Source organism: Gavialis gangeticus, unplaced genomic scaffold, assembly GCF_001723915.1.
Source record: "Gavialis gangeticus isolate Ggan-Ray unplaced genomic scaffold, GavGan_comp1, whole genome shotgun sequence".
NCBI classification, from domain to species: domain Eukaryota; kingdom Metazoa; phylum Chordata; order Crocodylia; family Gavialidae; genus Gavialis; species Gavialis gangeticus.
Genome location: NW_017729000.1, coordinates 8,367,565 through 8,390,455, shown reverse-complemented (window position 1 = coordinate 8,390,455; position 22,891 = coordinate 8,367,565). Strand labels below are relative to the sequence as shown.

The following is a 22,891-nucleotide window of genomic DNA, read 5'->3' as shown; positions in this document are numbered from 1 at the left end:
CTATTTGGCGTTGTGTGCTGAATTTAAGTAATTCTGTTTGGATGTCATTTCTGCCTCCATCTACAGCTCCTTTCCAGGAAAATATACCGAGACTTATGCTCCTTCACACGTCCAAATTTGAAAACTTCTGGCCAGCCAGAGCACAGTAGGTTGTGCTCACTTTCCTACGAACTTCAGAAGCAAGCACTCCTCTTACTGGGCTATCAGCATCTGACTCCAGATCAAAAGCAGACATTCAAACAGAAGCAAATCTCACAGGAATCAAGCTGTTACAGCAAAAAGTATGACAGCACATGTATTAAAATGGCTAATCTATTTGCAGAATCTTCCCTTTGCATAAAGATTAAACCACATATAATGGAACGTCACCACATGAATTTAACGAGCAATTGGAAGTTGCTCAAGCCCTACGAGAGAAAAATAAGAACATACACAAGACAAAACGGAAGAGAACCAAACCAGAACATGCAGCAGCATAGTTAAGACATGAACCTCTCCCGAGCACATGGGAATTAGATGCTATCACCCAAGGACTAAACAAAAAAGGCATCCAGATCTGCTGGGCTCCTCCCTGATCGTTTCCTTGGAAGCAGCTATAAAAACCACTGACTCTATTTAATTGTTCCTCTTAACATGACTGAGCACATTTTCCAGGCATCAGCGAGGAAGACCTGTTTATACATCCAATCTTTGGATTTATTTTCATTATTGTAGGATTCACTTTTCCAGGGCACAAACCAGGACACCATGGTATTAAACAATGTGCAAACACAGAAAACATACATGGCCCCTGCCACAGAGAGCTCACAATTTAGTGTAAAAGTTATGCTCCCTGAATGACATTAAAAAGGGATCTGATGTAACAGGAAACAGCACACCCTTATACTGGGGTGTTGGGAGGTACATTAAGTATGGTCAGTAAGGCTGTACTCAATATTCATATATAGAGACTTGACCAACTGGTTAGATAGCAGAAAAATCTTGATATTTCCTTCTTTTACAGAACCCAGCAGGGTCTGGTTTGGTTCTGTCCTGTCCCACCTACGTTCTTATTCTGCTCTCTTCGCTGAAGGGCCCAAGCACCTTCCAACTGCTCAATGAATTTAGGAGGCATTGTTAAACACCCAAAGAGCATGACAACTGGAGTCATTTATCAAACGCCCAGAAATAAAGCAGGTCAATTCCTGAATTTTCCATCCTCCAACTGATATACAGCTATTTTCTTTTCCTTTCGAAGCACTGGCAGGCACTGCTGGCACTTTGGCAAAAGGCCCACCGTCCCAACTCGCCTACCGAGATTTTTCTCACAAGCCCTCGAGAGGGTAAACATGTTCTCAACCTGCCAAGAAAACCTCGTCACGCATTTGAGTGGCAACTACCTCCTCCCTGAGCACTGCTCGGAAATGAAGTCCAGCTGCTTTAATACGTTGGGTTTCCCTTCGTTTTCCGTGGGAGAGGAGCTAGAACGCAGGGCAGGAGGAGCTGGTGCGCCACTTCTCTGGACGCCACCGCTTCTCCTCGTTTTGGGCACTGAGTGCAGCCCCTCCATGGCTGTATAGAAGGACAGTGCAGCAGGGGCAGCGATTTGGGAGCAAAAAAAAAGGGAGGACACGGGAGGGGTCTCAGGTGTAACCCTGAAGGGTCTGGACCCCCCAGCATGCCCCCACCTCAGCTGCCCCTTTGAAGGCAGGGTGCAGGCCCCCTGCAGCCTGTCAGAGTCGCAGGGAGGCCCGGGAAAAGAGGAGGGAGGGAAGGGGTGAGGGAGGGGGGGGACCCCCTGGCAGGCCTGAGCCGCTCCTCTCCCCCGCCCCTCAACCCCGGCGCATGCGCAGTGCCGCCCCTCACCGTTGCCGGGTGACTCTCCCTCTCCGCCGTCCTCAGCGCCGCCGGCAGCAGCAGTAGGTCCGCGCTCCGCCCCGGGCCCCTGCGGCACCCTCGCTTTGCTCCGCGCTTCGCCCAGCCGCCGGCGCAACCTAGATCCGCGGGGCCCTCCGTCGCGCAAACTCTGTCCGCCAGCCCCGGGTGCCTCCAGCGTAAGCCACGGCCGCTGCCGGAAGTGACGCGCTGACTGACAAGAGCAACCGCGCGCCCGCTTCTCCGCCCCGCCCCCTGCCCGCGCTCCCTGGGGTCACGTGCCGCGGGCAGGGGGCGGGGCCTGGCGAGCCGGCGTGGGCAGGGCTCAAAGTGACCCCCCGCGCCACCGTTAACTGCATTCGCGGCGCGGGTGGCGGGGCCGGGAGGTCCGTGGAGGAGGTGCCTAGTACCTGAGCGGGTATCTCGTGCCAGCTCGGGGCGCGTCCCCTCAGCCTCTTGCGCCTGTCACTACCACCCCCCTCAGGCGTGAGGAGGGAGTTACCCCTTCAATGCACGTGAGGGGCAACTCCCCTCTTCATGTCTGTCACCCCCTCACGGGCCCCTTCAAAAGATAGTGTCCGCCTGAGGGGACAACTCCCCTCTTCATGCCTGAGCCTCCTGCTTCATGATAGCAGACACGAGGAGTGGAGTTACCCCCTCAGGTGTTACCTCCTCAGAGACCCCTTGCAAAGGACACCTGAGGAGGTAACTCGCCTCTCCATGTCTGCCCTCATGAAGCAGGAGGCTCAGGCATGAAGAGGGGAGTTGCCCCCTCAGGCAGACCCCCTGCCCCTGCCCTTCCATTGCAGACACAAGCTACTGCCTTCCCAGCCTGCCTGGGATTGTTTTGGGGTGTCCAAGACCATGGCGCAGGGTGGAAGTGGTAGGGTCCACTCCTGGCCCGCCAGGCTGAAGGAGCAACACAGGGCGGGTCCGTGGGCTGGATCCCCCACGGGTTCGGTGCCTGGATCAGGCCCTGCGCCGGCCCACGGGAAGGCTCCCCATCCACGTGGAATTTGGCAGTGGCAATTGTTGTTGCCACAACTGCTCTATCGGCAAATTTCCAGAGCCGTGGGGTGCCCAGATTGTGCGGATCTGCAGTCCGGGGGTCGAGCACCTCTGGTCCAAAGCACTGGTGCTCAGCCTTTGGCCTGATGGGCTGTGTGAGCACGGGGCCAGTCCGCAGGCAGGGTTGAGCCATGGGCCAGATCCAGCACAGGGTCAGCCCACAGGTGCACTCTGGTGCGCCATCCCCACCTCATCCATTCCCACCGCTTGGGAAGTCATAGCAGAGACTCTTGCCACCGCTCCCCGCCAGGCAGCTACCAGCTCCAGGGCGGACCCTGCGGGCTGCATGACACCAATGCGCAGGCTGGAGGTTAACCATCACTCTACGGTATAACTGTGCAAAGACAAAAAGGAGGTGTCACTTTTGTTTTTTTTACAATATTTCTGCTTGCTTTGTGACCATCGGCTGGAGGGGTAAGAGTTGTATTTTCAGAATCAAAACACAATTTTGGGAGCAACCATTCCCTCTTATTTGCAAATGGTACATATGCCAGTGCTTACAAGAATATTATTAAACACCGCCCCCCAGCATACACAAAGTTTCTTAAGCCCAAATTTTCTAAGCCATTACATGGAAAGACTAGGAACTTAGAGTGGTGACAAAGGATCACACTGGAAAATGTTAAAAACAACGTTTTGTAGGCAGAAGTTACAATGCTCCACTCAAAACTGGATAACAGAGTGTCCGCCACTAATGGCTTTTATTAAAGCCATTAAGGAAATTAAAATCTGCTCAAGAAAAAACGATTCAGGAAGAGTCTGTTCTCAGAAAGAACTTGTAATACGGAAGAGGAAAGGACATGCAGATGAGGGCAATATTAACTGCGTATCACATAATTTACAGGGTTTGAAAGATTTTGGTTTGGTTTGTTTTCTTTTAGATTCTTAACTTTACCTATCTATATTTTTATGTAATCGGTCACAACATTGCTGATAAAAAAATCTGACAACGTATCATTTTAAATGATCTCCAGCACCCCCCTCCCCATTTAGTGATATCTGTTGTTCTGTCTTTGCAAAAACTGTTTTTTGGGGGTTTTTTCTATTAGTTGCTTTGGGAGGGGGACGGGGGAGAGAGGTTATGGTCAAGCAAAGTGACCTTTTCAGGGGTCTCTATTTATTTGCTGTCAATCCGCTTCCACAGCGGATTTTCTCACTTTAACCTTTAATAAGATTTTCTAGCTCCAGGGTGAGCGTTCAGCGCTGTGCAGCGTGAAATTCAAGCTGTGTTCTCCCTCTCGTTTCTACAGCCTCATTGCCAACAATAAAGATACTGGAATCAGAATTTAGCCAGCAATTTTGCTGATGATACATTGGAGGGAATGGACTCCAGCTGGCTCTGCTGCAGCTATGTTGGCCAGTTGACAGGAGTAAAACTAAAGGAAATCTGACAGAGAAAACACAAGTGGGGGATGGGGGAGAAAGAGAACCAGACTATCGGCTCTTTATGGCAGGCAGGTAGGCAGGCAAGGAACGGGCTTCTCTGTTTCAGTGCGAGATGTTCTATTCCAGCTCTAAATTGGCTCCGAGTTCACCTCTTTGTGCCAGTTTCTCGCCCCACCTCCTTTCAGACGGCTCTTACTTTCTCTGTAGGGGGCAGACATATGCAGTGCCAGACTGCCTTCTTGAGTCTTTTCTGCCCATCCGTATGCTCTTTTTGTGTTCTGACCCCCCATCTTCAAAAGTTGGAGGCAGTTTGGGCATTTTGTCAACCTCCTGAAAACCAGGGAGGGGAAAGGAGAAAAGAAAATGGCAACAGATCTCCAAGTGCAGTCCCAACCACACAGGAAAGGAAAGTTTCACACAGCAATCCTGCAGCCAAGCAGCAGGCATCACAGCAGCAGGGCTTGCCCTGTTCCTCACCTTACTGAGCTTGCCCCTTCCCATTTAAGGTCACGTGCCTCTATTTACCTCATCATGGCATTCTGCAGATCTCCCACTTGTAGCAGATTGCAGGGTAATTTAAGAGACACCAGAGCTAACTTTAAATTACCTTCCTTTACAAGGCCGACAAGCCTGCACTGAGCTTTGCTTCCAGTCAGACTGTACCTGGTGGCCAAGCCAAGACGTTTAATCTATCTTGGGTATCTCGGGACCTGGTGACCATCTATAAACTCACTAGGGGGGACCAGAAGGGTTTGGGGGAGACGCTGTTTCCCCTAGCGCCCGCTGGCATAACAAGGAGTAATGGGCACAAGCTGATGGAGAGGAGGTATAGATTGGACATCCACAAGAACTACTTCACAGTTAGGGCGGCTAGGAGCTGGAACCAACTTCCAAGGGAAGTGGTGCTGGCCCCTACCCTGGGGGTCTTTAAGAAGAGGCTGGATGCCTACCTGGCTGGACTCATTTGAGTCCCGTTTTTGTTTTGGGGTTTTGTTGTTCTCCCGCCCTGGCGGGGGGTCGGGCTAGAAGATCTACTAGGTCCCTTCCGACCCTAAATCTATGAAACTATGAAACTATCTCTACACTATGCTGCATTGTAGATCTCCTCTGAGAGCAGACCTGGGGCTATGGCACTCTATATTAACAATTTTCATCCCACAAGCATAACCGCAGTGTGTAGCCCAAGAATCTTGCAAAGTTTCCGTGGCTAGTCACCCATTAAGCAACTCGGTAGGGCTGATTCTGAGATAACTATATCTCTGTGGTGTAATTACATTGGTTTCAGAAGTAATTATTCCTATTGTCACTGATGTAAGCACAGTAGAACTGGGACCACCATTGTTTCCATTGGTCCTGAACTTCAGAGGTGTGACCTAACGTGGCTTCCACCCAAAAGCCTTCCACTTTTGGCTAAGTCTAGCGAAATCCCTAGCGCAGGTTGCAATACTGTACCTTGGCATTTTAATCAATTCTGCATTAACAACCAAACCTGAAGAGTTTGTTCAGCAATACCTCTGTTTTTTTACCTTAACACTGAATCATAGATTTCTGAGGTCCTTCGGTATGCTGAGACACGGTAAGATACTTAATCTACTCTAATACCCATATCATATATGCCAGGATTTGCATTCATGATGGACTACTTTGCATCAGCAAAACATTTACCTTTTTTTAAACTGTCCATCTAATGACTGAATTGCTTGATGTACCTCCCTAGGTGTGGGAACTAGGTGTGCCCAGTTCTCTCTTGGACTCTCCCTATTGATATCTGGTAAATATTGGCACATAAAAGACCTTTTTGCTCCAAAGAAGAATTGACAAACAACCAAAGCTTTCTGGCCAGCTGCTTTGCAGAGTTTCTTTCCTTTCCTTTTGTTTGCTTACAAAAAGAGCGACGAAGTCCCAAGACTGACCACTGGTTTTGCTCCTGTTAGTTGATGACAGAAATACACCTTGGTCAGGATTTACCAGAGTGGTCTCCTATTCTGACTGCTGGGTCACCCTGAGCTTCATTTCTAGGAAAAAGGACCACCCACAAATATCAATGCAGGCTGGGGGATCTATGAAGATCCGGCCCAGGGGGCCAGAAGTGTGTCTCCAGGGGGACATCTAGACATCATTTTTTAAATGTTTCCCTTTACTAACAAATGGCATTTCACAACACCAAGCAAGCTGGGCAAATCCACGTCATCTCCAGATAGCACAACTGGGAAGGCAGGTGACTGGGGCAGTAGCTGTGGATGCCATCTTTGGGAAAAGGAGACACAAAAACAATCAATACTGCCATTAGCATAGAGGCAACCAGAACTGCCCAGTGAGTCATGGCTGCCCAGGGAACGGAGCTGCTCTGCCATACCTGTGTTATCCCCATTTTTTGAGGGAAGATATTAAGGTACAGGAGGTGCAAGAGACTTACCCCAAGATCCCAGAGAAAGTCTGTGAAAGATCCCAGATCTAAGATAATAGCTTCCTGTTCCATTTTTAAGTGATAATAAGACTTTCCTTCTTTCTTTTCTGTAGTCCTTAAACAAAAAATAAATCCCATGGCACCTCAAAGTAGGATTTGATGGCTGGAATTCAGTTTGGATGGTGACATTTTGTCCACCTGCCTACCTACAGGTTTGGTAAGCCAGGTATTCTTCTCAAGTTCACAGCAAAACCTATGCTATCATGACACCGCCTTCAAAATAGCTGTTAATCACTAGATGAGATGATTCCCATGTAAATGTATTTTAAATATCACTTTGGCATGAAATTTGCTAGCACTACATAAACTGAGTAAATGAATTATGCTTCTTTACGTTATTACTTTCATTCTTAAAATAAACCTTCTCACCATGGAGAGCTTCTTCCTGCTTTTAGAGAGGCTCAAGCTGTCTCTTGGGACTAGACGGGGAGCACTTAGGAGCGCAGGGCAAACTTTGTTTTATGACTCACTTGTATGGTGATCCCCCAATCCTGGACCTGGGTAGGGGTCAGTTCAACCCCATGTGCAATTTAGATTAACTAAAGGACAATTTAATCTTTTTCATTCCACTCCTGCACACAGCTGAACTATTGCAACTATTTGCCTTTAATGTGTCACCCAAACAGTGACACACACACGATGTGTACATTGGATACAACTAAGGCGTCAACGCTACCTGCTTTCATGTTCCTTTCTCTTGCTTTTGTTTAATGTGCTGTATTTAAGGGCACTTGTTACATGTGCTCCGGGAGTAGTGCTGGGCAGCACTTTAAATCTAATCGGAGGTGGTTCAAGCACCTACTCTGAGTGCCTTCAAGAGAAAATTGGATGTTTATCTTGCTGGGATCCTATGACCCCAGCTGACTTCCTGCCCCTGGGGCAGGGGGCTGGACTCAATGACCTTCCTAAGTGCCACAGCATTTCATGTATCAGCATCCCTGCACTTCAAAATGGCAGTGGAGGTGCTTGAATTAAAGTTTGTTTGAACAAGCTTTAGTTCAAGTGCCCCCCTGCCCCCCCAATTTTGAAGTGCAGGGATGCTTATACACAGGATGCAGGAGACTGCTGGAGTGTGATAATTACCATATTCCAGCAGACTCAATTAATCGAGCCTGCTCCATGCTGTTCCCCTGAACACTACCAGGGGTGACTAGAAATAACGGTCACAAGCTGGCAGAGGGTAAATTCAGATTAGACATCAGGAGGCATGACTTCACTGTCAGGGTGACTAGGATCTGGAACCAACTTCCAAGCGAAGTGGTACTGGCTCCTACCCTGGGAGTCTTTAAGACAAGGCTAGACAATCACCTCGCTGGGGTCGTTTGACCCCAGTACTCTTTCCTGCCATGGCAGGGGGTCAGACTTGATGATCTGCTCAGGTCCCTTCCAACCCTACCAACTATGAAACTAGTATCAGATGTCACTGACTTAAGTTAAATCGGTTTATTGAATTTGTCTCCCAGATCCCCTCCAGATTCAAGTTAACTTGCAGTCCTCCAGCATCCCAGGAGGCTTTTCACCTCCCTGCACACCCCCCCCCTTACAAGGTGGGTGGGCTAGCCTTGGTCCAAGCTGTCTAATTCAGCCAAGCAGAGAGCATGCTCTAGGACCCCCTGGCTTCTGGCCTGGGCCACTGCAGGCATGTAGCTGCACTTACAGAATCAAAAGTGAATGTCTGTTCACTTGCTTATCGGTTCAGCCTGCACAGCTTAGACTACCTTCGAAGGTTGAATCAATTCAGTCTCAGACTTTTTGACTATCTGTGCTTGTAGTCTTTCCTGCTTCAAGATCAATATTGTTTCCTTTAGCAATGTCTAACAGTTTCTGGATTCATCTACCTAAGGCCAAAGCCTAATTTTTTTCTCCTGCAGTAGGGACTTCTAACCACTTGGAACTGGTTGGGGTCTGTTGTGGAGCAAGAGCTGGTATTTCAAACCTAGCAAGTGAGCCACTTCCTAGTGCCCCAGATGTTAACGGCAGAAGGGCTCACTGACTACCCTATCATACAGAGCAGCTGGGAGCAGGAACTGTGGAATCATTAGTGACAACCATTAATTCTTTTCCTTGCAATGGACAAATTAAGTGTATAATTTACAGGCTGTCCTGGCCAAGCAAGGAAGAGGCCTTTCATATAGCATCATCAATGAAGCCTGCTGCACACTGAGCTCCAAAATTTGGTCCTCTGGGATTTTAAATGAAATACAAGACAGCAGCTTTAAACTGCCAGTAAACAGGAGAATTTGTAAGAAACTCAACAGTACTGCATTAATTTCTAGGAGTATGATCCAGGTTAAAGTGAATTATGTATCACTGGTCACCCAAGGCCTCTTTAGCTCATTCTTTCTTCATGGCTATTAATTGGAAGAGATGCAGCTCTGACCAAAACCTGTCTTGAGAAAGAAAGAAGAGACACTAAAGGATTGAGGCGGAGGATTGGAAATTGTTTTAAAAGAACATTTCTGTATCCATTCTTCTACCCCATGCACTGTGCTAGTGCAAGTATCTTCCAGCTGTACACTGAGCGCAACACACATGTCAAGTACTTGCATCCTCACTCTCCCCAGGACAGAAGCATATGCAGTGGAGAGTTTGAAGTGTAAGCACGGAAAGAGAGTGGGACAACGAGCTGCATTTGTTAGTCAAGGAACGTGTCTTGGACTTAGAATAGAAGGTGGTGAGTGAGGTCTGTAGTGATCCTCAGTTTCTGCGAGGTTAGGCCTCAAAAAAGTGGTGATCTCACTAACAGGCTGAATATTTGTTCACAACTCCACCTCAGGGTCCAGGGTGTGGCTCCACCTCAGCCACCCCATTTAACCTCAGGGAGCTTCAGTGTAGATAGCCTTGGCCCAAAAGCCATTTACAGAAGCATGTCTTGCAAATAATCTCAGAACACTCCTAGTTAACATGGGGCTGAAACTAGCAGCTAGAACAGAAGGACTTTCTACACTAGGACTCTTCTCTTCTCCTCCCTCCATCCATAAACAGCAGTGGAGATGATAGGCAAGTCTTGACAGCCAAGGAAGAAGGGAAACGGCCTAGTTAAGAAGAGGAGCATGCACTGGAGAACCAGTGTCAACCAATCTGGATGTTAGCAGCATAGCAATAGAAAGGGAGACCACTGCCAGGAGGAGCCTTTTCTACACACCCAGGATTCATTGTCTCCTAGCCTGGGAACCCATCTCTGTTCCCAAACATGGATATTTTTTTTGGCAGGCAGATGGAACAAAAGGTACAAAGAGGTCTAAAAAAAGCTTTTCAGGGAGGGAAGTTGTATTATTTTTTTCTATTCCACTCCGCACCCGAGACAGCTGATGCTCACTAACAGGCCCAATCCTGCTCGGGGCTGGGCCCCTCCTGGGATGCAGCAATTGTCCTCAGTTCTCACTGATCTGGGATCAGACCCAGTGTTTCTGACCTTGCAGATGAGAGGGCATGCTTCTCCCAGCCTCTCCAAATGAACTCTTGGCCTTCAACACCAGAAATACCACAATATTTTTTTAAAACGAAACCACTTTTATCTTTGAGTGGGTGTGTTATTTCAAGACAGCATTAACATGATTATAAAATCAGTTGTGTCAGCTTACTGGCTCAGCTTCAGGCTCTGATCTGCTACAGCGTCTGTTCCTCTCAGCAGCTGCTCGCATTAGTGTGCTTTAACCCCCTTTCTCTCCAGAGAGATACAAGCAACCCAATTCCTATAATTATAACTAGCCATTACCCGGCCAGAGAGAAATCCCCCATCTCATCACAACACCCTCTCTAGCTTCACTGAAATTTGGCACCTCACGGCCTCTCAGTGGGCCACCTTCTCCACGACTTACAAGTGCTACACCCAAAAAAGGGTCATGACAGGATAGTTCCCAGAAAGGATATTCTTGCTTTGCCAGAATATCCTGTCAAGGCAAGCCCATTAGCAGAGAAGCTCCATCCTGTTGAGCCTCTCTCAAATGCCCCTTGGAATGGTCCTCCCCACGCAAGCACCCTATAAATGTTACCTCTTGCCTGGCACCGTTGGGGGCAGTGGGGTGCACGTGTCTCATCCTCCGTGTCAGACCAATGCACAGTAGCCTGGTGCTCTATGTTGAAGGTGACTCACTAGAACCACAGGGTCCAGTCCCAGCAGGGTTGACTCAGACCTTCATTTCCTTAAAGCAGATTGACATAAAAGTGCAGCTTTTGCTAGAAAATAGAAGACTATTTTCCCCTATATGTGACCTTATCCATACAGCCTCATTGCTCCTGCTGACCAGAAAAAACAAATCCTAGAGCATTGTTCTGTTTAAACGAGGAGGCGGGGTTGCTCCACTGGCCATGACAATTTTTTTCCTCTCCCCAGTAATGCACTGGTTTCCTACTCTTCCCTCCACCCCCCACAATTTCGCTGGTGGAGCAGTAGTTCCAGGAGTTGTCAATAGCTCTGGAATCCAGTGACAAAAAGCGTCAAGTTCATGCCAACAATTTTGATGCTGATCATGTTAGCAGGAATTTTTAGCTGCACTGGAATTGCAAGGAACAAAATTTCATCAGGCATCTTCAGTGACACAAGCCCTGACTCCACCCAGGGTACTGTCCATCTACCCGTCCCTGCACCAGCCTGAGCACAGAGGTTCCTATGAGAAAATAAATGGCACATGGTACATGGAGCAGCCTGCAAGCAGGAGGTTTCCCACACTTTCATTCGATCAGCGCAAGTGAAATGCTAATAACTTGTGGAAACTAGGCAGGAATCATTCTGCAGTCAAGGTGCTAGTTATACTTGTGGGTGCTACTAATTTGAACGGATGGTAAGAACATCTCCTTCCTCGTTATTGCATAATATCCATTTGCCATTGCCACATCAAAAGAATCCCCATTTGAAAGCTAATTATCTAGAAACAATGGATCTTAAAATCCTTTTCCTGCCCCTAGACTTTCAGCCTATAACCAAACAGACCTCAGTAAAACGAGCATCTTTGGGGCCGCTCCTCAAAAACTGTGCTGCTGTAGGCAGGCAGCTTCCTAAACTGGAAGCAGCATATCCACCGATGCATGGTACTTGGGGCACCACTGAATGGCTGTGCCAGTTAGCTTGCCAGCTCTGCTGTGGCGACACAGCTTCTGGTTTAGGGAGGAGCCCCTCGACAGCAGCACACATGCTTGAGCGGCACCACTGCCACTTCACCATCTAGACCTAGCCTGAGTCACTGAGAAACAAGAACTCTTTCATTGTTGCATGAGCTGCAGAGGCAGTGAGATGTGGGGGGAAGGGGGAGATGACCAACTGTACAGGGAAAACTGTAAAACGGGCTCTCCCCAGAAGGGCAGATTTGTCCTAGAGGTCTCAGCATTCAGAACTGGTGCCAGAGAGCTTGGTTTCCAGCAGCACACCACAGCAGAGAGGCTGGATTCTCAGCATGCTCACACCGTCTACAGAAAAGCCACAAGTACCTCTTCTGTTGAGCTCTTCTGAAAGGCTGTCCTCTGTTGTGGGTGCTGAGCCCTTCTGGCTGGGCCTGGGCAAATCTGGCCTTTAGCATAGACTCAGTTCCTCCTGAAACACTGGCCAAATTGCTCTCAACTGCAGGAAGCAAAACACACCAAAAACACAAGCCCGTGCCTTCAATCATAATCCCAACTGCTACCTGTAAGAGCAACATATTGTAAGAAGCACAATTCAGGGGTTTAAGTGGTACTTCTAATCATTTCATCTGCCCGCTTGCATAACAAGTTGATGGTGTCCCTTTAAAGGCTGTCTAAATGCCAGATCCTAGCTGTGGGTAATAGCTAGCGTTCACATAGCAGCTGTCTTCCCGCTCCTTCCCTTGTGTTTGGGGCTGGAAACATTTCTATTTTTGAATAATTGGTGGAGAGGAGGAGACAAATGCTGCCGCTTAGTTTTGGTTCTACATGTCAAAAATGGACCCTGCACATGCAGAAAGCCCCATTCAGCTGGTAATCTAGGGCATATGGCAAGCCTGCTGTCTCAGAGCCTGGAGAGGAAGGTGGATTAAGGAGAGTGTAAGTGGCTTGGAGGGCTCTGGTATTTATTAAGCCTCATAGATAAAAGGGATTACACATATGGGTGTACTTGGTAAGTTGTGCTCATTGCTGTAATTTAGCTGCCTCTGGGACAAAAGGCTAGGCACACTCTACAAACACACACTCGGTGATTATGTTTTCTCAGCGTACAGAAGTCAGCCTCTGGCTTCAATCAAGCCCTGCTCCCAAGTCCACTAAAGCAACAGAAAGGGCCATGTTAATCTCAGTGGGCTCTGAATTAGACTCCAAATATCCAAGAGTCCTCTGCCATCAACCATGTAATAGCTGAACCGAGACTAGCCAGATTTTGGCCAAAAAGAGGCTTACTCCTCAAGCAGGCTTGTCTAGTAGGCCTGGCTGAAAACTACTGAAGGTGGATTTCATACTCAGAGATGCTGATACACCTTTCAATGCAGCAACACCAACAGATGCTGCTGTAATGTTGGCTACTAGCCTGTTCGCTAAGCTGTGCGCTCCCATTCCGCCATAACAATAATACACATTTCAAGGCTGAGCCAAGTATGTGGAGGGCTCCCAGAAATCACGTGGCTCAGTGACAACACTCTCTGAGCATGTCCCAAGGGCTAAGAGGATTCCCTGGCAGTAGAACTAAAGCCATGCATGAGGTTTGGACAGGTTGAATGTAGGGTAGGGCTATGCAAATGGCATAAGAAGCTCCATGGTATATGTGCAAGCGGCTGAATTTGCATCCAGGGAAAGGAGGAGGTCCCGGTCATAGGCAGTTCTCAAGTCTTCTTCCATGCAATAAGATTGTATGAGGGCTCTGAAAACCATCCCAGCTGTGAGGAGCAGCTCTGTAACCATGGTATCATTTGGGAGAAGATGCTTTATCCTATTTATAATTATTTAGTCCTAGCAGCAACCCACTCGTCTTCGCTGGTCTCTAGATTTGGTCGGAGACTGTAGCCAAAAGCGTGTGCTTAAATTCCATTATAGTCAAAGGGGCTTAAGTACTGGCTCAAGTGCTTTATTGAATTGGGACCTGAACACTATGACAGGACATGCAGTTACACATACTCTTCTAACTGCATGTCCTATGTCAACTGATAGCACAGGCACTGGAAAATAAGGAAAGGATAGGCAGGAAACCTTAATTCTAAATATCCTTATTTTGGTACTTTAAGGCACGACACAGGATTTACTTCCATTTTTGTGTGTGCATATTGACTTCTCCCTAGCCTCCTTCCTCTACTTGCTGCAGCAATAATCTGTCCTTTGCCTTAAGGGCTGAGCTACCCTAGCAGCAAACTTATCAATATTAATAAAGAAGGGCTGGGATGGGATTGGGGGGGAGGGAGGGATTAGCATGACCTTTTGAGACTCACACTGGCTCAGACGGTCGCGAAGCAGCTGAGGAGAAAGCAGCAAGACGGTAACGGCATGTGGCTTTTAGTAGCTTTTCCATTTTTTCCCCCCCTTTTAATCTGTGCTTCTGTTGTCTTGGTGCCGGTAGCAATAAAAATCAGGTTAACTTAAGAAGAAGGATGGGAATCATTTTCTCAGAAATCTCAGGGCCATCCGGGATGGAAATTCCATTGAAGGCAGTGGAATTGTATGTGGGATGAATTTTATCCTAAATAGCAATTAAAAAAAACGGCAATTAGCCTGGGGGGGTTGACAGGTGAAGTGTTTAAAGCTGGTACATTCACTGGATTTTTTTTTCTTTTTAAATAGAGCGTAATCAAAAACATTGAGCATGCGACTTGAATATTGAGTGGGAGAGGAAACAAAGGGTTCTGTGAAGGATTCCTCCTTTTGTTAAGCACAATTGTATACAGCAGCCAGCAGAAAGAAAGTGTGTGTGTGTATTCAAAATATGCTACAGGAAATATATATATTTTATTTTGTTCTTCATTTCCAATCCGTTATTAATCATTACTCAAGCCATATTCTCAGGTTAGGTTTTTGGCTTTAGAGTGGGTTTTGTGGTTATCAATATTTAGAAAAAATTATGGATTGTGCCAAATAAGAAAGTTAATATACTGTCTTTCATGAATGTCTTTCCCTGGATTTAGAATATGATTTGTAGACATTTCTTCTTAGAGAGATGGAGAAAGATTTAACAAACAAAAACCTTATCTTTTTTTTTATTTTAATTTTCAAAGCAGAGAGAGAGAGAGCGAGCTCTTGCCTGAATCAATCTAGGAAGCATGTGTTAAATTTTTTATTTAAAAAAAATCTAACATTATTTTCATTCTAGTGCAGAAAATATTTTTCGTCTGGCTCATATCATGGCCCCAGCTAATAAAACCCTGGGCGTGTTTTTTTCCCTTCCTTTGTTAGGACCCATCATGTCCGACAAGCCAAATTTTGCAGAAATTGAAACGTTTGACAAGACTAAACTGAAGAAGACAGAAACCAGAGAGAAAAATCCACTGCCCACTAAAGAAAGTAAGTGCTTTTAAGGTTATTTGCGCACAGGGCAAACCAGCATATAGCATGCCCTGTAAATAATATGCCAAATTAATATTAACCATAGGAATAATGACCTAGACTCTGACCTTAAAAATTGCATGACAAATTAGCCTGGCCTCTGATCACAAAAAGCGGTTATAACGGACTTTGTATTTTTTGTCTGCTACATTATTACTCGTTATGGGACTGCTCTTTGCTCCCCCTGAAGCCAAAATTCCCAGCAATTTCAACAGGCAGCAGAATCAGTCCTTCTATGGTTAATATTTCCCCCAGTCTCTCCACAGCCGTAACGCATAGGTGAGTTCTATTGTTAGAGGCCCTTGTCGAGCAGACTAGTATTCCCGAGAACTGCATTGGCACACATGGAGGAACCTGCGCGTGTGCATGGCGCACGCCAACACCCCCTGCTGGACAGCAGGTGTCACACACAGACATATTCAATTCTCAACAATGAAGCAAGTCAGAGAAGTCCAGGATAGAGTGGAGGCCGATTATAACCCATAGGGAACAGGACATTTTCCTTAACTCGCTTGCAGCACCCTGTCATTTTTCCTAGGGCAGGATCCTCTGACCGACCTTCCCATGTCCAGGGTTTGCTTGTAGGTGTGGTTTGTATGTAGCGTTAGACAGTTACCAGGTCAGCCCCCGCACACTCCTGCATGACCTCAGTGACCCGTTTCCTTAAGAGAGAGATTGCTGGGCAGAAAGCAAGTCAAAGTCTCTTCTTATAAAAGGAAGCACCCTTGAATCCAACTAGCAGTCTCCAGAGACATGGGGGTGGGGCCAGATTTCACCAGCTCAGCTGAAATGCATCTTTTTTACTGTTGAGCATCTCCTAGTACTGAGGACTTCCCAGCAAGGTCACCTGGGGCCAGAACCTCCTGACATGCTGGCTCACTAGTGCCAGCCACTGAGTCACGCTGAATCCTGCCCCCATGACCCAAAATCGGGGTCCCATAAGGAAGGAACATTTGCATGCTACATCCTGCACACAGTGCAGGCCTTCCCTATGGGCATGGAGAGGGCTCCAGCGAGCATGCCTACTGAAGTCTGTAAGGGACTCTTGCTGTCATCGTAACACAGAAGAGAAATCAGGGGTGTCCCCTGGCTTTAAAGGTTTCTATAGAAACCTCCATTTTACAGTGAGAGGAGGACCATAGCTCACAACACTGTTTCCTGTGTTTTTCTGGCAGCTATCGAACAGGAAAAGCAAAGCGAAAGCACCTCCTGCGCATAACACTGAAGATGTGACAGACGTCTGTGGGGTTTGGCTTCCTTTCTTCCCCCCCAGTTCACTGTTGGTCGCCTGTTAATTTAATATCCATTTATTTTTCATTGTCTGGGGAAGCAGAGTTGTTTTGTTTTTTAAATGAAACATTGTGAAACTGAAGAACTCGTTGCATTTGTTGTCCTGAGACTGTGCCCTGAAGCCCTGTGTGAACCCCGCTACTTGCCAAAAATGTGCTTTGTCTAAGAGAAACAATACTGGTTTTCATAACTATGTTGGCTTCTAAACCTCACAATAAACAGGTTTCTTTTGAGTATTGTTCTTTGATAGGCTTACGCTTCAAATCCTGCCTAGCATTGCAATAGTGCCTACATGCCTCAGGCAGGTTGGGGCCTACTGTGCTGGGCGCTGTATGGACATGACATTGTGGCCTAGTAGCACTATCCGTGAGGATGGGGCGGGGAGTAATCCCAGCTGCAAGCCGCAGGCAAGCAAATGGAGTGGAGCCTAAAATATCCCACTCTTCCCTCAACCCCCAGACACAGCCCATCCATGGATGGCCATCCTTCTGCCTGCAGGAAGGAGAGGCAGTGCCAGCCCTGCGGCAAGATAATGCCCATTTTTGTTCTTCACAAAACTCCCCGCTGTGGCAGTAGTGTCTGTGACAGGGCTGAGTAAGAGAGGCCCCTGTGATACTATCCCTCAGACTTGGACAAGCAATTCATGTCTGGACTCAACTTAATGGTCACTTCTCTATATTAAAAACAGAACCAATCCCGTGCAGCCAGATAAATCACTGCTTTCCTCTAATTGCTTTGGCAGCGTATCACATTCCCCCTAGTGGGAGGCAGGACTGAAGTTCACTCAGGGCTTGTCTATTCAGGGGAAATGACTGGCATAGCCATGCCAATGTAATTCCCCTTTAGCAGAGTAAATTATCCAGGGTGGGGGGAGTCTCTTTAAATCCAGTACAGGTCATCCACATGGGGAGTTACGCAGCACGGTTCCAATTGAGTAGACATGCTAAGCAATCCTCGTTGTGCACACAAACAGATAGTGTGTTACAAATGGCAAACTACACAGCTTTTGCCAGTGGAAAAAATTTATCTCAAGTTCTTCGGTCTATGCAAGTATACAAATGCTCTTAATCACCAAAATCCCCCTGGTGCAGCTGGCTCTGTGGCAGGTCTCTGAAGAGACCGCTCTAAGAGGGAAAGATCCTTCAAAAGGTCTTCCAAGTCCCGCATATCCTAGGCCACGGGTCTGGCCTCTCTGGGCGTGTCCATACCACATCCGTGGCAGGGCCTGGGCACAGCTCTCTGCTGACATGATGTAGAGCAGAAGTTCATCCAGGAGGCTTGTCTGGGCTTATCCCCGCTGCTGCTCCCAAGCCCTCAGTCTAAGGGCAGTCCCACAGGCTAGCCTCCAGCTCATGTGAATGGACACACTCAACCCAATCTGTTGTGAGACCTGCCACTGACCAGAGAGAGGCACTCTTAGAAACCTGCCCTGGTTTAAAGCATGCACTTTGCCTCGAGGGCTGGGTCAAGAGACCTGGGTAGGATACGAAAGCACTGAGGACTTCTCATCCCAGCATGTCAGGCCCACTAAAGCAAAGGACTGGGGCCAGCTGGTTAGGCAAGCCTTCCCAGCCCAGCCCTCCTCACTCCTGACCTACAGCACTCACATGCCTGTGCCTAAACACCTCAGACTTGCCTTCCCCACTACTCTCTGTGGGATCAGGTCTACTTCAGAAGGAAGTTTCCCCACTCCCATGGACTCCAGTGAGAATCAGGCTCATGATCCAAAGCCAACTCTCAGTCACTTCACCCAGGTGAGCAACCCCACAGAAAGGGTTGCCCAGCTGAATTAATACACAGTACAACTGTCTCCTTCTGCAGCAGGATGCAAATCCAGCAGCACTGTAGAAAGTTACATAGTTGACTGACAACAGGGACCAGCATTTAGAAACCACAGTCCCCAATCCTGCCCCGATTCACTCCCCACTACTGCTGGGCTTGCCCACAGCAGGATCTGCAGCTCAGACCTGCTTCCATGAGAGCCAACAGAAGATGAAGCAAAGGGCTCAGACACTCTCTCAGGACAGCATCTGACCCCTGATCCTGCTGCTGTTGGAGTCGATAGGAGCTTTACCATTAGCTTCAGTGATCGGGCTCCTCATAGGCAGTCATTCGTAAAAAACATTTTCTAGGGAGGGGTATGAATTCAGATAGGGGCAGTCACGGTGCTCCTCACAATCACCTCATTGGACTGGTAGCTTTATGACAATCAGAAGATTTGCTTCATGGAGGTTTTTCCTTTCCTGCACAAAATCCAGCACTGAAAATCCTCAGCTGTAGCTGTCTTCCCCACCTACAAGTCTCTGCCTGATTTTGAGCATGCTGTTTTGGAAACAGGTCTTTTCTGCAGCAGCACAAAATCCCTCCAGCCCACTAACTGTGCAATGAGATGAAAATACATGAAGGCCAGGAACAGATCTGGATCTCATTTGCCTGTAACTCAGCATCTAATTATTCAGAGTTGTACCCCTACCTTGTCACAGCACAGCTGAATTTCCACTTAAGCTAGGGCACACGGGATGCAGAGGCTGCAGTTCAGAGCTTCTGTCAAAGGGGTTTGTCTGTCTAAAGCCTAGACACTGGACTTTCATCCTCCAACAAGATAGTTATATTCTGACACTCCCCTTATCAAAATACAATCTTGTGCTCAAAGTCGCAGTGAAGAGATAGTGAAATATGCCAAGCAAGCACCGTGCAAGTGCGCACAGCCAATAGCAACCCTCATTTCTGACCTCATTGCCCATCTCAGCATATAACCAGGTCTGCCATTGACCTCACCGGTCAAAGACCCTCTTCCACTTTTCCATTCCAGTGTAGCACTCAGTCATAATAGCAAGCTCTGTGGGCTGAAAGTGACAAATATAAAGTTCTCAACCCATCACCAATGTCCCTTAAATATTTAGTTTCAATCTACAACACAATCTGCAAAGCAACAGTTACCTTACAGCTTCTTCAAAGCAAGTGAAGCTCCCAAATTACTCCAGAGAGCACACTGAAGCAGATATGCAGCCATTCTTCGTCCTGCGTCCGTCTGAGAAAGGTCTGACAGCCTCTCTTATATGCTGTTTGAAACTAACCCAGTGCACCTGCCAGCACAAGCCCCACAGTAATTACCCGGCAACTTTATGCAGGGTCCTAGCACCTGCCCTTCGGTTGGCTCAGCAGAGGAACCCTGTACCCCTACAGTTATAATTACAAACTCTGACATGCTGCAGGTCACTACATCTCATTAGTTAGCTGCAGAGTAATCAATTACAGAAGGGCGTGAACCATCCTTTGGGATCCTGAATCAAACCTTCCCAGCAGCAGCATGGTGGGGATGTTTGTACATGGGAGATCTGGTTTAGATTGATCTACAATGATGAAGACCTCTACTGTGTATCATATGAGCACCGCACAGGTTCAAAACTCATGGGTCAGGCCCCCAGTCTAGGGCTAAGTACAGACAGTCAAAAAGCCTGAGGCTGAATCGATTCAATCTTCGCAAGTTAGTCTAAGCTGTGTAGATTGAACGGATAAGCAGTGAACAGACATTCACTTTTGATTCAGGAAATGCAGCCACATGCCTGCAGTGGCCTAGGTCAGAAGCCAGGGCGCGCTAGAGCACACCTCTCTGCTTGGCTGAAGCAGACAGTTTGGGCCAAGGCTAGCCCACCCACCTCGCAAGGGGTAGTGGGGCTTGCAGGGGAGATGCAAAGCATCCCGGGATGCTGGGGGACTGTGAGTTAACTTGAATTGGGGGGGGATCTGAGACAGAATTTCAATAAACTGATTTAACCTAAATCAGTTAATTCTGATACTACATCATCCAGGTTTATCTTAAACTGGTTTCAGCCATTCTGAAAGCTGTTTATGTGTACTAACTTCTGTTGTGTTACAGATTTGAACCAGTTTCCAATCACTTATACCAGTTTGTATGTAATTTCTGTTCCTAGCCTAAGAGATTGTATTTACATGATCTCTCTCCCCATCTATTATATAAATTGAGGTTCACTTTTAATTCCAGAATGGCCAGGAGTGGAGCGCTGAGTCTGGTTTTCAAGATTTACTCTGCAGCCACAAAGGCAAGCAACTCTTTTTTTAAATATGATTTCCAATGACTCCAGGATCTGGGGCTTTAAAGAGAACAGCCAATCTGGTGATCCTGGCGATACGCTGCCAACACCATGTTCACTACAGAGTCCGTGATGTCCATGAAAGATCAGAGAACTTTCGTACTGACAACCAAAGGGAGGCATGTGAGAGCGGGAGAGCAGGGCTACGAGCAGAGCAGTGGCCTGGGACCGTTGGTGGAGCTGCAGGAGTTCAGGCAGGACATACGGGCAAGACAGCAGGGAAAGAATCAGCAGGACATGCACAAAGCAGCAGAAATACCAGACAGCACCACGTGCAAGTCTGGTGGCTCTGCTGAGCTCTGCCAAGCTCCGGTTCTCGGTAAAACAATGCTCCGCTCAGAAGCCCTGACCGTCTCCCGACGAGCTGGCAGGAGCCTCCTACGCAGCCAGCACTACTGCTAAAAACAAACCAAGCCCTGTTCCCTTGGGACTTTGCAGTGTCCAAGCCAGACAGGCCTCCAGCATCCCCACCTGCTCCCAGCCCACGAGACGCGGAGCCTCGGGGCTGTGCTCAGCGACCTCATGACTCAGCAAGGAAACCACCTTCAGCCTTGCAAGCAAAACAAGAGTGGGAGCAAGGGCCCAGTGCAAAGCTGACAAAATACAGTGTTAAGAGAAGCCGAGGCCTTTTTTCTATAATGTGAATTTCCACTGAGAAGTCTTGTTTCTTAAAAGATACAGAGAGACCAAGGGAGTAGCACAGGTATATACTTAACAAGCAAATACCACACAGGTAAAAATGCATCCCAGTGCTCACTAGCCCACACAAATGCCCCAAATGGGCCAGGATCATGGAAGCAGGTACGTGTGTCATGTGTTTCCCCGTACCATGCTGATGCTCTTCCCATATCATCACAAAGCTCACAATGGTTCATGTTCTGATAGATCCGGCACAGGCTCCAAACAGATAACCTGATTGTAGAAATCTCAGGATTTTTATGCAGATCAAGTGCTTTTGGGGAACTTGACCCATGTTTCTTTCGTCTTTTTAATTCTGGGATTTGACAATAGTGCATCAAGCAAGTGAAATGAAAATAGGTGCTTTGGGGTGAACTGTTCCTAGCAGCCTGCTTCATTGTCTTGCAATCCTCCAAAAAAGCAGCTCCCTTCTCCAGTAAGCTTCTATCTTTAGCCATCAGCTTTTTCCTCCTTCTGTGCCGCGCTGATTTAGGAATTAACGCGACTCTGGATTATGTGTTGTTTGTGTCGATTCCCCCATATCACTGATACTGTTACAGAACCACCAGTTGCAAGTATTCAAAAACCATGAGTCAGCTCCTCCAAAGCAATCATGGGATTAATAAAAAAAAGAAAAAAAACCCAAACAGCAGCAACAATCTGGGTTCCTTTCCTTTGGCTTCTGATTCCTGAGACTTCAGCATACACTTAGATCACACCTGCGGGTCTTTCACAACCACATGACCAACACCCCCCATGCACATCACATCACATAGTGCGAAGCTCAAAATAAAATTGTGAGACTGGCATTAATCTGCTTTCAGCCAAGTTACCCCAGGATGACACTGGGGTAGCCAGGAGCAGATTTTCAGCCAGTCTCTGGAAATTCGGGCCTAGCACTGGCAGACTTTTAGCTGACTGAATGCCACCCACGTAGTGACAATGTACTGAAGGAACATACTCATTCTGCAAATGGCTCTAAACAGGAAAGCATATAATTTGCCAGGAGAAACTGCACAAACAGCATAAGTGAGATGGGCTTTGTTGTGACCACACTGTAAACATGCATGCCTAAACATCACCCACCCACAGAGCCGCTCATTAGCCATGCCTTCTCACAGGCGTGGGCCACTCATGCCTTGATTTTAAGCCTGAAGAAGGAAGAGCATTTTTCTTTTTGTCCTAACTCTGGTTCTTCGTTTTTAACACACTAACTAGAAACTGCTACCTCTTGTTCCAAAGGCAAGGCCAGGGAGGGTGGCGTTGTACAACTCTGAAAGATGCTGAACAAGCTTTTGGGCACAAAGTGCCCTTCTTCCATTTCCTTTGTTCCAAAGTACTTTCCACACCCTTTTGCTGGCACTTCCTCCTTCATATCCCAATCACAATGTCCAGAGCTAGGCCTCCAGTGTGATTTCACTGTCCAAAATACCAGGACACCAGGCCTTTGCCTGCCAGCACTCAGCTGTCCTAATGTTCATGACAGGTAACTGGAGCCTGAGCTAGCCTCACCCCAAGCCCAACCTGATTATTAGCTTGATACCCACCCTAGCTTTCATAA

At 47.5% G+C, this 22,891-nt stretch overlaps 2 protein-coding genes across 5 annotated transcripts in view; one reads left to right on the top strand and one right to left on the bottom strand.

Moving 5' to 3' along the window:
* FAM13B (family with sequence similarity 13 member B) overlaps positions 1–1,938 on the bottom strand; it is a 91,287-nt gene extending 89,349 nt beyond the window's left edge. Inside the window, exon 1 of the mRNA XM_019506215.1 lies at positions 1,846–1,938. The gene's annotated coding sequence lies outside the window, so the exon portion shown is untranslated. The remainder of the gene's footprint in view (positions 1–1,845) is intronic.
* Positions 1,939–1,953: 15 nt separating this feature from the next.
* Positions 1,954–16,773, top strand: LOC109289926 (thymosin beta-11-like). Of its 4 annotated transcripts, none has more exons than XM_019506223.1 (3): positions 1,954–2,033; positions 15,098–15,205; positions 16,423–16,771. In XM_019506223.1, exons 2-3 carry the CDS (start codon positions 15,106–15,108, stop codon positions 16,464–16,466), a joined length of 144 nt encoding a protein of 47 aa, XP_019361768.1. In that variant the 5' UTR covers positions 1,954–2,033; positions 15,098–15,105; the 3' UTR covers positions 16,467–16,771. The 4 variants fall into 4 exon arrangements, with proteins under 4 accessions (XP_019361768.1, XP_019361766.1, XP_019361765.1 ...); XM_019506221.1 differs by having other exon boundaries at positions 1,993–2,073; positions 15,096–15,205; XM_019506220.1 differs by lacking the exon at positions 1,954–2,033 and adding an exon at positions 14,086–14,186 and having other exon boundaries at positions 16,423–16,773.
* The last annotated feature ends 6,118 nt before the right edge of the window (positions 16,774–22,891 follow it).

Coding starts and splice junctions, on each gene's coding strand:
- LOC109289926 (XM_019506220.1), top strand. CDS start 15,106: ATGTCCGACAAGCCAAATTTTGCAGAAATTGAAACGTTTGACAAGACT. Junction 15,206..16,422: donor TCCACTGCCCACTAAAGAAA/GTAAGTGCTTTT, acceptor TTTTTCTGGCAG/CTATCGAACAGGAAAAGCAA.